The sequence below is a fragment of the Cetorhinus maximus genome, chromosome 13, assembly GCF_964194155.1.
Source record: "Cetorhinus maximus chromosome 13, sCetMax3.hap1.1, whole genome shotgun sequence".
Lineage (NCBI taxonomy): Eukaryota > Metazoa > Chordata > Chondrichthyes > Lamniformes > Cetorhinidae > Cetorhinus > Cetorhinus maximus.
The window spans coordinates 6,649,239-6,665,020 of NC_135891.1; the positions used below are offsets into that span (position 1 = coordinate 6,649,239).

General features: G+C 44.0%; 1 protein-coding gene across 3 annotated transcripts in view; it reads right to left on the reverse strand.

The window, feature by feature from the left end:
• Positions 1 to 4,012: 4,012 nt before the first annotated feature.
• The window catches only part of uqcc1 (ubiquinol-cytochrome c reductase complex assembly factor 1), an 88,960-nt gene continuing 77,190 nt past the window's right edge, over positions 4,013 to 15,782 (reverse strand). For 2 of the 3 annotated variants that reach the window (XM_078554863.1, XM_078554862.1), the window contains exons 8-9: positions 12,959 to 13,072; positions 4,013 to 5,751 (exon numbers count right to left, since the gene is read on the reverse strand). In XM_078554863.1, coding sequence (XP_078410989.1) covers positions 5,617 to 5,751; positions 12,959 to 13,072 — 249 coding nt within the window. In that variant the 3' untranslated portion in view covers positions 4,013 to 5,616. Of the gene's footprint in view, positions 5,752 to 8,263; positions 8,381 to 12,958; positions 13,073 to 15,782 lie in introns of those variants that run through there. The other variant, XM_078554860.1, reaches the window with a different exon arrangement.

Consider the following 15,782-nt stretch of genomic DNA (forward strand, 5'->3'; position numbering starts at 1 on the left):
GAATGTTGGCTAGGAAAAGTGACAAAGGATTGTCATTGTCCACCTGACCAATAAGATGGTTTAACAGCTCAGCTAAAGGATAGGAGCCCTGACAATGCAGCACCCCCTCAATGCTGCACTGAAACGCTAGTCACACACTAGAGTGGGGCTCAAACCCACAACCTTTCAACCCCAGTGTGTGAATGTTTGTAGTGCAGCCAATGTATTACTGCCCGTAATGGATACTCCCACTAATAGGGGACAGGGGATGAGTTTGGATTAAGGGTTATACCCAGAATGTTCCTGTTTAAGATGGTGATTGGCCAGTGATGCGTGACTGTCCCGTTATTTATGGGGTCATGTCATAATTTTGCCGATTGTCCCATGTCCCGTTTCCTGTTTTCCTGGTACGCCACGTGTCTCATATTTTTCAGGACTTGGGAGACTTTCTGGGAGTCTCCTCTTGCCTCTGGGTCTTTGTCATTTTCGCTGCCCTCCTGCTGCCAGGCGCAAGGTAGAGCAGGAGCCCTGAATTGGAAGATTGGAGGGGCATAGAACTTAGTTCTTCATCGAGTGGAATAGTATTAAGGACCCCTTATGTGTTTCCACTCTCACCAGCACTCCCCTGGTCTCAACAGCAACCCCCATCCCCTTTACCAGTCCCACAGGTGAAGTGTCCCTTGTTTTATTTCCTCACAGTTGGTGACCCTGTACCCAGCATGTTTATAATTTAATATATCTGACAGCGGCAACCTTGCATTGCATTGCATCTTTTACAAATAGCTAATTCATTCCCCTATTGCCTTACAATCTCCCCTTCTGTCCTTAAATCACACCTGCCCTCCATCCTCTCACAATCTCCACCTTTTTTCTGGTCCTGCAGTTGATCTCAAGGGGGCTGGAATACAAAGAGATGGAAGTTATGTTACAGTTGTATAGAGCTTTGGTTAGACCCCACCTGGAGCATTCTGTTCAGTTCTGGGCAATGCAACTCACAAAGGATACAATGGCCTTGGAGCGGACTGTAGCATAGTTTCATCAGAACAATACACCTGAGATAAAAAGGTTATGTTATGAGGACAGGCTGCATAGATGAGGTTTGTATTTCCTAGAATACAGAAGATTAAAGGATGACCCAATTGAGTTTCTTTTGATGCTCCTCTTTGAGCTCACCTTGTCCGTCAGAACCACCTCCTGTTCCCTTCATCCTATTCCCACTAAACTGATCACCCAACGTCCCCTCCTGGCCCCCATGTTAACCAACATTTTGAACAGTTCTCTCTCTTCAGGCATTGTTCCTCTTTCTTAAAATTTCTCAAAAATACCAATCCTTGACTTCACTGTCCTTGCAAATCACCGTTCCATCTCTAACCTCCCTTTCCTATCTAAAGTCCCGGAACGTGTTACCACCTCCCAAATCCATTCCCTCTTTCCTGGGACTCCATGTTTGAATTCTTCCAACCAGATTTCTGCCCTGTCACAACATTGAAATGGTCCTTATCAAAGTCGCTATGACATTCTATGTGACTGTGACAAGGGTAAAACCTTCCATCCTCGTCCTTCTCCACTTTCTGCAGCCTTTGACTGTTGACCACACTGGCCTCTTCCAATGCCTCTCCACTGTTGTCCAGTTGGGTGGGACTGCTCTTGTGATGTCTAATTGTAACCAGAGAATAACTTGCAATGGCTTCCTGCTCCTGCACTGTTACCTCTGGTGTCCCCGAAGGATCTATCCATGGCCCCTCCTTTTTCTCATCTACATGCTGTCCCTTGCTGACAACATACAAAGGCACATTAGTTTTCCCATGTAAGCTAATGACACCCAGCCACACCACACTGCCACTTCTCTCGACTCCTCCACTGTTGCTAAATTATCAGCCTGCTTATCTGGCATCCAGTACTGGGTGAGCAGAAATTTCCTCTGATTAAATATTAGGAAGACCAAAGTCATTGTTTGTCAACCCCCCTCCAAACTCCACTCCTTGGCTACTAACTTCATCCCTCCCTGAGATTAAGCCAGTTTATTTGCAACCTTGGTGTCACATTTGATCCCGGTATGAGCCTCTAACCTCATATTCATGCTATCAGTAAACGTACATATTCCCACGCCTGTAACTTTGCCCCTGTCTCAGCTCATCTGTTGTGGAAACCCTCATCCATGCCTTCGTAACCTCGAGACTTGACTATTCCAACGCACTTCTGGCTGGTCTCATACATTCTACCCTATGTAAACTTGAGGTCATCCAAAACTCTGCTGCCCTTGTCTTAACCAGCAGCAAGTCCCCTTCCCCTATCATCCATATGCTTGCCGAGCTAGACTGGATCCCAGTCAAGCAACATCTTGATTTTAATATTCTCATCCTTGTTTTTAAATCCCTCCATGGCTTCACCCCTCCCTATCTTTGTAATTTCCTCCAGCCCCACAACCACAACCCTCCCAGATATTTGCATCCTCTAATTCTGGCCTCTTACGTATCCCCAATTTTAATTGCTCCACCGCTGGTGACTGCGTCTTTCGTTACCTTGGCCCCAAGTTCTTGAATACCCTCCCCACACCTCTCGGCATCTCTACCTCACTTCTTCATTTAAGACGCTTCTTGAAACCTACTTCTTTGACCAAGTTTTTGGTCAATGACCTGAAATCTTCCGGTCGGCTTTGTGTCATACAGAGTTTAATAATGCTCCTGCGAAGCATCATGGGAAATTTCAATATGTTATAGATGCCATATGAATATAAGCTGTTGTTGAGACTTTTGATATAAACAAAAGGATATGGCAGGGTGGATAGAGCGAGTCTATTTTCTCTGATGGGAGAGTGTTGAACAAGGGGGCATAATCTTAAAACTAGAGCTCAGTCTATCAGGAAGCACTTTCTCACACAAAGAATAGTGGAAAACTGGGACTCCTCCCCTCAGAAATTGTTCTGTTTGTGTGTGGTGGGGAAGCAGGGGGGAGAGAGGGGTGCAATTGAAAACTTTAAAACTAAGATTGACAGATTTTTGTTAAGCAAGAGTATTAAGAGTTATGGAACCAAGGTGGTACATGCAATGAAGTTACAGATCGGTCATAATCTCACTGAATGGTGAAAAAGGCTTGAAGGGCTGAATGAACTCTTCTTAATCCTATCCTTAAAAACTTTAAATCTCTCAACTTCTTCCAGTGAAAGGGTATCAACTTGAAGCATTAACTGTTTCTCTCTCCATAGATGTTGTCTGGTCTTGCTGAGTATTTTGACCATTTTCTGTTCACACCTCCAGCATCCACAGTATTTTACTTTCATTTTACTGGTTGTGCTGTTGGATAAACAAGTGTTGGCAAGTCCATCAGGACAATCGCCTTTCCATCTGAATTATGCTCTGATACATGCAACTTTACATTATAAAAGCTCTCTGGTCACATGGTGTATGGTATGGCTCAGTACAAGTAAAGAAAGAGTTGCATTTATATAGCTCCTTTCAGGGACTGAGGATGTCTCAAAGTGCTTTACAATTAGTCACAGTTGCAGTCTAAGAAATTCAGCAACCAATTGTTCACAGCAAGCTCCCACAAACAGCAATGTGATAATGAGCAGATAATCTTTTTAGTGACGTTGATTGAAGGACAAATATTGGCCAGGGCAAGAGGGGAACTGCCTTTTCTTCTTCACAGTAGTGCCATGTGATTTATATGTCCACCTGAGAAGGAAGAGGGGGCCTTGGTTAAACACCTCATCAGGAAGGCAGCACCTCCGACAGTGCAGCACTCCCTCAGTACTGCACTGGGAGTGTCAGCCTTGATTATGCGCTCAAGTCTCTGGAGTCAGAGCTTTTGGACTCTACTGAGCCAGAGTTGATACCGAGTGTTGGGAGCAAGGGGTTAAATCACACACAAAGTGATTACTTCACATTTCCAAAACATATATGATTTCAAATTTGAGCTCCAGAAATTTCCAAGACAAATCTGGTTGAAATTTTATTTTTAAATTTGACTCCTTCATTCTCAAGAGCAGCAGTGTAGGGCGCAGCGCAGAGACTGATCAAATAGAGTGCTGGTGTTCACAGGCAGTTTTGCAACTTTAATTAGCACAGGGTACAGTCCAAACTGCAAATATGACTTTAAAATGGAACGTGAAAACTTATACTTTAAAAATATTACAAGGTATCAAGCTATGATGAAATCCCGACTGGAACTGCAATCTTTCCGACTGAATTGTTTTAATTTACAGAACTTGATAGGAGTCAAAATATATATTTTTTAATATTTGGGTTGCTAGTCAGGAAAGATCTCAATACAGATCAGGGATAGAACCTGCGACAACCTTCTTGGTTCAGTTACATAAGGGGCAATGTCTCATATGGGTCATCAGTGCACCCTGTACTATTAATACACAGAGATTCACCCCTCCTGCACTATGAACTTAAAAGTCGATAAAGTATTGCAAAACCCAGTGAAACAGCAAGAACGAAATAGCAAGTGTGAAATGAAGGACAGTCAGCAGTCAGCGATTAAAATGCAATAAAGCATTTGTAAGGAGTTTGGACAATATGAACCCCGAGTGCAAGGCCTGAAAGACTTGCAATCTGAGCCACTCGATTGAATTATAGTCTGAAGCTCAAAGTAAGTCCCAAGCACTTAAAAAATATGTATTTAATTCAGTTTCAGGCTCCTTCGCTTAGCCTGCCTGTTGTGCTAAGAGATGTGCATTTCTGTAGGACGTTTCATGACCTCAGCACGTCTCAAAGTGCTTTATGGCCAATGAAGTACTTTGTAACGTAGTCACCAGGGTACCAGGGAAGGAGTGCTCATGCTGAATGACTGCTACCTGCAGTGCCGTCACTGGCAGGTTATAACTGGAAGACTCGGTAGCCACTGTACAACAGATTGACAACACATGGATCCCGTGTCTGGGGAGGGGAAACCACGTGAGAGATGAAACATTACTGGTTTATCTGTTGAGTAAAATGAGTGCTGTATTCTTGCTGAAATACTGGATTTCTCCCACACAACATGCCCCTTTTGACTTTCTTCCTGGGATTTACCCAAGTGCAAGGAAAAAATACAAACTCCGGGACAACCACAACAAGTGTGCTGTATTAATACACTTTGTTCTATCAGAAATGGAAGCCGCCTGTCTCATCCCAGTAGGGTCCACCTCAAATTGTTGTTTTTGGTGCACAGATTTCCACAATATATTTGAACCTCGGGCCCATGAGATCTAACAAATACCCACTGAGGCCATGCCACTTGATTAGGTTATCAATTCTATGGAAAAGGATTAACTGCAAGACAGACTTCATTTCAATTCATCCGCCAATGACTATGTGCAGTTATCTAGAAACACTCGAGGTATCTTGTCTCTGAAGCCTAGCTGCTATGATACCCAAAGCTTGTGTAGTTTTGTGGGACAAATGTGTTCAAACACCACCCAAAGCCTTTATGGAAAATCCCTTTAGTTAACCTGACAATATCACAGAAATGAACCCGTCGCCCCTCAAGGTGTGGAACTAAAATGAGAGAGGGGATTAAGGAAAGAAACAAAAAAAAAGCTCAAGAATAAATACAGAACGGGATCCATAAAGGTCTTGAGTCGTCCCGCTCAAGCGCATGATTGTCATCGAACTCTTCTGTGCCTCTGACCAGTGCACATCTGGCCTTTGCTCAGAGCCCCTCGTCATTGTAGGCTGGCGAGATGGGTTTCACAATGCTCTGCGGGTTGTCCTCCAGCAGGGGTCGCCACTTGACTTCTCCAGTCAGCAGCAGGTCCTCTCCACTCAGTGAGTCCAGGTACTGGACCTGAATGGAAAAACAGGCAGAACTTCAATCAAAGCAAAAACCCACGGCTCAAAGCCCTTACCCTCTTGGCAACACTTTTGCTGGTGGAAGAGTGGATGGAGCAGTGTGAAGTCACCAGGACTGAGATGTTCTATCTATCAGGAAAGATTGAAAAGAGGCTGGGATTCTTTGCTCTGGACCTGGTAGAAGTCTTTTAAGATTATGAAAAGGGTTTGATAAGGGTGGATATTGAGAAGATTTTCCACTTGTGGAGGAGAACAAAACTAGGGGTCATAAATACAGGAAACACACCATTAAATCAAATAGGAAATACAGAGGGTGGTTAGAATGAGGAGTAGTTGAGCCAAATAGCATGGATGCATTTAAGGGGAAGTTAATTAAGCACATGAGGGAAAAAGATAATCTGATATGGTTAAAATGAAGTGGGGCGCAAGGCAGCTCACATGGAGCTTGTTGGGCCAAATGGTCTGTTCCTGTACAAACTTTGTAATTGCTCTGAACTTTAATCCTGTGGAAATAAAATACCAGGAATGTTCCAAACTTAACCAGCTCAAAATTCACCAAAGAATAGACCAAAGCACAGACCTACAGTCTACAGGCAGGACTTGTCCTAAACGAGCACGATTCTAACAGTAGCAATACCGCAGACTTCACCCTGAACTACTCTCGTGAAATCGAGGTTGGAAGTGGTTAATTTATTGAACAGCTTGCTTCAGTTTTGTCTGACTTCGCAAAAAAAAAAGGATAAGAACAAAAATTCTTGGCCATGAGGGGAGGTCAAAGGCAAATGTTGAAGACATTGACATCAAATGCGTTGTTTCTTCATCATTTTGCTGTGTCCTTATCTGAATCTATAACACCTTCTACACCAGCTGAAAACGGGAACTCAGTTAATTGTCCACTTCCTGATTTCGAATGGGTTCTGGATGTATGATTACTGGCCCTGAAACATCTCAGCACCACAAAAGTTTGTGTTTTTGAAAGGAAATTTCTTTGAAGAATTTGGTGTGTCAGTCATAAATCGCATGTTTCCTGTGGTCGCGAGCACAAGTGAACGACTATGAGCGACAGCACACGTGGTGGCTCCCTTCGCCTCAGCTAAGTCCCTTTACTTCCAGGAATTTTCATTCCTTCATGTCAGGGTTCCAGGTAACCTACAGGATGAAGTCATGGCTGATGTTCCGATTCGCATTTGGTATCTGGAGCCTTGAATGAGGATTTTCTTTTTTGAGGGGGCGAGAAAACAGGAGGCTGAGAGAGTTATTGACAGTCTGTCACCACAGCAGACAAGTACTCGTGCGCACATCCACACCATGGTTCCGACTTTTGGAGCTGTGGTAGAACACCCAACAGCATTTGTTTTCTTTCTCCTTTTATGGAAGAACTTCTTGGAATTGGCATTTAAAACAGATATTCCCTATTTCCATCATGTTTTCTTTTCCTGCTGAGATTATGGATAATTTATCCTGATAAGGTCCATTCAAGCCTAATTTCTGAGTTTTAATCAACAAGCACTTGCATTTATAAAGCACCCTCAACCTAATAAAATGTCCCCGGGTGCTTCACAGGAGCGCTGTCAAATTAAATTTGACCCTGAACCACACAGGGAGACTTTAGGGCCGGCAACTAAAAGCTTGGTAAAAGAGGCTGGTTTTTAAGAAGCATCTTAAAGGAGGAAAGAGAGGCAGTGGGGTGTAAAGGTGCAGAAAAGGAATTCCAGAGTTTAGGATCTAGCTGGTTGAAGGTCCTGTTTTCTCAACTTCCAAATGGCCAACATTCTATGGGAGGGTAAAGAAAACGCTTGATAGACACTCTGAAGGTCTCCCTGAAGTGCGGCAGCTTTGACATTAATGACTGAGAGGAGCTTGTACCAATCGTTCAAAACGGTAATAACTTGTCCATCACCAATGGTGAAGCAATTAAAATAGGGGACGTTTAAGGGGATAGAGTGGGAAGAGTGCAAAGACCTTGGTGGGTTTAGGACTGGAGAAGGTTACAGAGCTAGGGAGGGGTGAGGCCAGGGGGGTGTCCCACGGCTATTTCGTACCTACTCTGCTGTCATACAATCTCTTACCATTCTCTGCCCCATTCCTCCTCCACCTCAAATACCCAACTTCAGCATAGGCTCCCTGACTGTCAAAATCAGAATTCTCCACATACTTGGGGCATTTTTACCACCGATATTAGAGGTGCAGGATCGGCTTCCTTTTCTTTCCTTCTCTGCCACTCTGCCTCATCATCGAGACGTGTGACTCAAAGTGTGATGCATCTTGATGGACAAGTTGTCACAATTTTGAACGATAGGTACAAGCAGTAAGGCTGTAGAAGATTGATTCATTCCAATTGGCCAATTACTATAATATCCTTATACTGAATTAATGTCAGTCTAAGTTAACAGAGGAATGACATAACATCAGGCAGATATTTTGCACATAGCACCATACACTATCTGTACTCGTGTCTATGAATCAACAAATACTTGGCAGAGATTGCAAGGGGATAACAAACAGCAAGCATAAACCGAAGACAGACTAGAAAGGAAGACTTGCATTTATAAAATGACTTTCACACCTCAGGATGTCCCAAGGTGCTTAACGCCCAATGAAGTTCTTTTGAAGTGTAGTCGCTGCTGTAATGGAGGAAACACAGCATCAAACTGGCACACAGCAAACTCTCACAAGCAGCAATGTGATAGTGACTGGATAATCTGTGTTTCTTAGTGATGTTGACTGAGAGGATTTCAAAATGCTCCACTTCAAAATAAAACCACGGGAGCCCTTACGTCCACCTGGGAGTGCGGAGGGCACCTCAGTTTAACATTTCATCTGAAAGACGGCACCACCGACACTGCAGTTCTCCTTCAGTACTGCACTGGGGTGCCAGCCTAGATTTTGATGGAGAATGCTACCCACTGGAGCCACACTCTCCAAATATCCTGTGTTTCTGTTCTCTCCAATGCATTTATGTCGGGTTCTGTGGGGCAGCTTGTGTCGGACTTTAACCCTTAAAGTGAAGTACCCCAGTGATTGAGTATTTTATCAAGATCTTAGCTCCATTTGTTTTCTGACTGGGGTATCCTAAGCCACAGATCAGCATAGTTGCAATTTAAAGCTCACAGTTGTGCTGGCCTGCTTTCTGCTGAACCATGGGTTAGGGCAGATATGTGTCCAGATATGGACAACTTACTTTAGGGTGCCAAGACTATGCAGAGAGAGAAGAGAATCACTTGTGTAATACCAGGGAGGAAATACGTTAGCTGTAATGAGAGAAATTGTGGCTCTTGTCATTTAGGGGTATGGTAGTATAGTGGTTACTTTACTGGCCTCATAATCCAGAGGCCTGGACTCATGATCTGGAGATATGAGTTTAAATCCCACCGTGGTATTTAGGGAATTTAAACTCAATGAATTAAATACATTCAGGATAAAACCTAGTAGCAGTAATGCTGACCATTAAACTATTGGATTCAAAAACCCATTTGGTTCACTGACGTCCTTCAGCTGTGTTCAAAAAGGTGGTTCACCACCATCTTCTCAAGGGCAATTAGTGATGGGCAATGAGTGATGATCCTACCAGCGATGCCCACAATGAATTAAAAAAATCAGAGCAAACGAGGTTAAGAAAAGGTTCGATAAAGAAATTCAAAATTCTGAGAGATTTTGATAAAGTAAATCAGACGGAGCTGATAACTAGAGGGCATCAATTTAAGATTATCACTAAAGAATGACAGAGAGGTTGAGAACCTTTTTTTCATATACAATGGGTTTTTACTCTCTCTCTCTCTCTCTAAATAAAAAGGGGAGACAACGGCGTAGTGGTAATGTCACTGGACTAGTAACCTAGAGGCCCAGGTTAATGCTCTGGGGACATGGGTTGAAATCCCATCACAACAGCTGGTGGAATTTAAACTCAGTCAATAAACCTGTAATTTAAAAGTTAACCATCAGTGATGGTGACTGTGAAACTATCACCGATTGTTGTAAAAAGCCATCTGGTTCACTAATGCCCTTTTGGGAAAGAAATCTGCCATCCTTACCAGATCTGGCCTACATATGACTCCAGACCCACTGCAATATGGTTGACTCTTAAATGCCCTCTGAAATGGTCTAGCAAGCCACTCAGTTTAAGGGCACTTAGGGATGGGCAACAAATGCTGGCCTTGCCAGTGATGCCTACATCCCATGAAAGAATAAAGAAGAAATAATGATCCACGTGAAACAGTGGTGGAAGCAGAATCGATAATGCCTACTAAAAAGAATGAAAATGACGGATTTTGTAGGTTTGGGGAAAGGACAGGGAAGTGGGACTATGTAGTCTTCCTGTACTGGAACGGTAAGTTGAGTGACCTCCTCCAGAGGAAAAGAAACAGGAGTAGACCACGCAGCCCCTCGAGCCAGGAAAGGCTGGACACCCGGAACTCAGAAGAGTAAGAGGCGATTTAATTGAAACCTATATGATCCTGAGGGGTCTTGACAGGATGGATGTAGAGAGGATGTTTCCTCTTGTGGGAGAATCTAGAACTAGGGGTCACTGTTTAACGATAAGGGGTCACTCATTTAAGACAGAGATGTGGAGAAATTTTTTCTCTCAGAGGGTAGAGTGTCTTTGGAACTCTCTTCCTCAAAGGTGGTGGAAGGAGAGTCTTTGAATATTTTTAAGACAGACCTAGATAGGTTCATGATAAGCAAGAGGGTGAAAGATTATTGGGTGTAGGTGGGAATGTGGGGTTGAGGTTACAATCAGATTAGGCATAATCTTATTGAATGGCGGAGAAGGATCGAGGGGCTGAGTGACCTACTCCTGCTCCTAATTCGTATGTTCGTATGTACGTTTATGGTTTTTTAAATTCATTCACGGGATGTGGGCTTTGCTGGCTAGGCCAGCATTTATTGCCCATTCCTAGTTGCCCTTGAAAAGGTGGTAGTGAGCTGCCTTCTTGAACCGCTGCAGTCCATGTGGTCATGGGGTTCGAAGGTGCTGTCGAAGGAGCCTTGGTGAGTTCCTGCAGTGCATCTTGTAGATGGTACACACTGCTGCTACTGTGTGTCGGCGGTGGGGGGAGTGAATGTTTGTGGATGTGGTGCCAATCAAGCGGGCTGCTTTGTCTGGACGGTGTCCAGCTTCTTGAGTGTTGTGGCAGCCGCACTCATCCGGGCAAATGAGGAGTATTCCATCACACGCCTTGTAAACGGTGGACAGGTTTTGGGGAGTCAGGAGGTGAGTTACTCGTCGCAGGATTTATAGCCTCTGACCTGCTCTTGTAGCCACAGTGTTTATATGGCTAGTCCAGTTCAGTTTCTGGTCAATGGTAACCTCCAGGATGTTGATAGTGGGAGATTCAGTGAGGGTAATGCCATTGAACATCAAGGGGCGATGGTTGGATTCTCTCTTATTGGAGATGGTCATTGCTTGACACTTGTGTGGTGCGAATGTTACTTGCCACTTGTCATCCCAATCCAGGTCTTGCTGCATTTGGGCATGGACTGCTTCAGTATCTGAGGAATCGCGAATGGTGCTGAACATTGTGCAATCATCAACCAACAACCCCACTTCTGACCTTATGATGGGAGGAAGGTCATTGATGAAGCAGCTGAAGATGGTTGAGCCTAGGACACTACCCTGAGGAACCCCTGCAGTGATGTCCTGGAGCTGAGATGACTGACCTCCAACAACCACAACCATCTTCCTTTGTGCTAGGTATGACTCCAACCAGCGGAGAGTTTTCCCCCTGATTCCCATTGACTCCAGTTTTGCTAGGGCTCCTTGATGCCACACTCAAGACTAATGTGGCCTTGAAGGGCAGTCACTCTCACCTCACCTCGGGAGTTCAGGTCTTTTGCCCATGTTTGAACATATGTTTGTACGATTATGGCTGATCTTCTGCCTCAACTCCACTTTCCTGCCAGCTCCCCATATTCCCTAAGACACTAGAAATCTCTCCATCACAACCCTGAATATATTTCACGATGAAGCACCCACATTCCTCTGGGGCAGATAATTCACAACCTTCTGAGTGAAGAAATTTCTCCTCATCTCAGTCATAAATAATTGCCCCTTATCCTGTGACTGTGCCCTCCATGTTCTAGATCCCCCAGCTAGCAGAAACAAACTCTCAGTATCTACCCTGTCAAACCTCTTGACAATTTTGTTACGAATGCGAGACTTTATAAAAATGGTTGTTTTAAAATGTTTCCTTTGATTTAAAGTGAAATAGAATGCCCTGAGTAAGGGGATGGTGAGATGACATTAAACTCTGCCTAGAGGACAGGCCTATGTGATTTGGTTGTGGCCGAAACCTATTGAAAAATCAAGTTCCAGTTTTCACACCTTGACACAAAAGAGGGACAGCTGGTTTTCTGGGCACAGACAACAAGAACCATGAGAAGCAGGCAAAAACAGCTGCTGCTATGACAAGTAGAGGAAAGGATTGTTTTGTGTTAGCCACCCAAGCAGGATGAGGGCTGGGTTCACTGTTCAAAGAGAAGGGACTTGGGGAGATTTAGGGACCAAGGAGTCATCAGAGTGGGACAGGCTGCTGGAAACTGGTACAGGGAAACACAGGAGACGGAATAGAACAACTTTCAAAGACTTGCCCTGATGTGGCAGGGAGGAGGGAGCCTGCTGAAAATCTAGGAAGAGTGTGAGACTTGATCTTCAAAGCTACATAGCTGCTGGGAGCATAGAGTAACATACAAATGGGTCGTACATTATTTCAGTTGTTAGTTAATGGGGAAGTACCATTTCTTGAGTTTGATGCATTAGTTGCCTGTTAAGTAATGTTTAGTCTCTGTTGATTTTAGTTTGTTTGTTGGAATAAAAGTCTTAAGAAGTAAAATCTTGTCATGTGATTCTTTCTGTCGGTTGCTGGGAAATTCATATTTCTTTTTAAAAAGAGTTATCAGTCTCTATGGGGATCGGGACAGTTTCAAAAAGCTCACCTCATCTTCTGCTCAACTCCAGAGAATACAGGCCCAATTTACTCAGCCCTAATCACAGACAATCCTTTCATCCCAGTGAGCAATCTCAGTGAGCCTTCATTGTACCGCCTCCAAGGTAACTATATTCTTCCTTAGATGTGGAGACCAAAACTGGGCACAGTATTCCAGCTGTGGTTTCACCAAAACACTATAAAATTGCAAGTGCTGTGAAATTCTGATTCTGTAAAAAGTCGAGGTTACTAGCTCAATTTCGTTTCGCTATCGCTGACCTGTTTGCGTACATACTCCACCATCAGCTCCAACTGTCCCGGGTCCTCGCACTGTTTATTGAAGAGGTGTCGCCACAGAGACGCAGCTAATACATGGTCGTCTGATAAAATTCCCTGAAAAGGATCAAAACCAAAAAAAAATGTCTGTCAGTGACAACATATGGCAGGGATAAAAATATGAGTGCCTTTTTCTCTCAATCTGTGCACATTTTAGAAAGTAAGGGATGACTGTACGCTGATAGAATAATGTCGTTGTGCTTGAGCACCCACCTCTGGAATATGATACATATTAGAGCACATTTAACCTAACAAACTTTAATACTTAATAATAATATGGAACAAACTTTAATACTTCCATATTTATGCCATCTCATCACATTTCTTGAAACATCTCAAATTGTTTCACGCAATGTGGTTGACTCTTAACTACTCTCAAGGGCAACGAGGGATGGACAACAAATGCCTGCCTTGCCAGTGACACCCACATAACTTACTGAATGCTACAATCATTACCTAAACAAACAGCAAAGAAATGAATGATGAATCGTTGGTTTTTGGTAGGATTCATTGAGGCTGGAATGTCGGTCAAAGGTATCTCATCCGAGCACCCATTCTTCCAGTAAGTGTTTTGAGCAGAATGGATTATCATGGAGGGAATCAGTCATGCTCAGTTCTCACCAGACTTGGAGAATACCCTCATTGTCAAATACTGCCTCATGAATAATGTTCATTTAAGGTGTCAGCTGCAGCTCAAGCAGTTGCACTCTTTCACCTGAGTCTGAAGGTTGTAGATTTAAGAGTACGTTGAGCACAAAATTAGTGTTGACACTTTCAGTGCAGTACTGAGGGAATGCTGCACTGTTGAAGGTGCTGTCTTTCAGATGAGATGTTAAACTCTATTTCTAAGAAGAGCAGGGGGCTTCTCCCTGTTGTCCTGGCCAATAGTTATCCCTCAACCAACATTTAAAACAGACCAACTGGCCATTATTTAATTGCAGTTTGTGCAGCCTTGCTAAGCGTCCATTGATTGCTATGCTACCTACATTGCAACACTGAGAAAGTACTTCATTGGCTGTTAAGCACCTTGGGATGTCCTAAGACCATAAACCCACAACCTTCTCACTCAGAGACAGCTACCACTGAGCCAAGGCTGACACATAAACAACAGGCTGAATTTTCCGGGGTGGAAGCCACATTGGCGTGGAGTCAACACACTCCATGTCGACCAGCCCCAGAGCAATAAAGCGCTGCAGGGCTTGTTAACGAAGGCCGAGTGGGGCAGAAGGCCAGCCCTCTGGAGCTGCCGGCCAATCGGACTGGCCGAAGCTCATCAATCCCGGCAGCACCACGAAGGCGTCAGCGGAAGCTGCTGGGTCTGCAGTGGAGCCCAAGGCCTAGGATCCCTGGAGCGGGTAAGTCTTGGGCCGGGAGGGTTTGAGATTGTTAGGGAGAGTGACAGTGGTGGGGAGGGGGTGAGTTTAAGAGAGGGGGGAGGGTAGGAAGGAAGTGCGGGGTTCGGTCTAAGGGGGCCACCCCGTGAACAGCAAAGAGCAGTACCTGGAGAGCAGCCCCCCTTCCTTCCTGTCCTTTAACCATTTCAGGTTAAAAATCGGGCTTCCTGCTCCCGCTCTGCTGCCCACGCCAAACGCAATATGGCGTGGGCAATGTATTATTAGGGTCAGTAGGCTTGATAACAAGCCTCATTGACCCTTCAATGCTCATTTAAATATGGCAGGCAGGCTGCTGATTTTGGCGCTGGTTCTCCTCCCACCTCCCCATATAATGGGGATGAGCTCTGGGGTGGGCAGGAAGGTGATGGGATGGGCATCCACCCCATTTTACATGTCTCCCACCCCCCACCACCATGGGGGCACACATAATTCAGCCCAGTGAAAGGAAAAGTAGGGGCATTGAATTGAAAACTATATTCTACATGTGAAATGGTGAAATACACTCAATGTCCAGCAGATGGTATAAGCTCCATTGAACTATCCTAATCCTGAGACAGGTTACCATGTACATAATATTTCCATTCATAGAACAATCCTACTGGCAAAAGCCCAAGTTGATATCATTTTGTACGGTGAAGCCATTCTATAAGGAAATATGTCATAACACCCCTCAAACATACTCAGTGGCCACAGAGAGAACAGGACCCACGGAATAGGATCAGAATCCGCTCAATTTTTCTCCTCAGTTCTTGGCCCAGCGAAGTAATATAAACGTATAAAGAAAGCAAGGAAATGTATAAGTGGTATTTCATGAGATTACTTCCAAATAAGACAAATCAATGCCAAATGATTTTGGTTTAGAAACAGTGTAGGCTTGTTCTGACACAAGCTTTTTGATTGAAGTTGTATTATTTCAGTGCTTTGCAGTTAAAGCACACATGAAGATTATATGGCAAGAGAGAGGAGGTCATAGAGGTCACATCAGGAGTGAACATCCATAATCACCAGGCTATAAACAGAACCAGGGTCATCAATATAAGATAGTTACTAATAATCCAATAGGCAGTTCAGGAGAGACATCTTTCCCCAGGGAGTGGTTAGAATGTAGAATTCTACTCACTGAATAGTTCAGATGCATTATAAGAAGAAACTAGATAAAACAGGTGAGGGAGAAAGGGATAGAAGGATGTGCTGATACGATGAGATGAAGAAAGGTTGAAGGAGGTTTGGGTAGAGTATAAACACCTGCATGCACCTGTTATGTTTTCCATGCTGTAAATACTTTCTAACCAGCCACACCAAAAGCTCATTGCTCTGTGCAATAAATCATGCAAAGCATAAAAAGCAATCACAGCACTATAACCTCTAGGTGT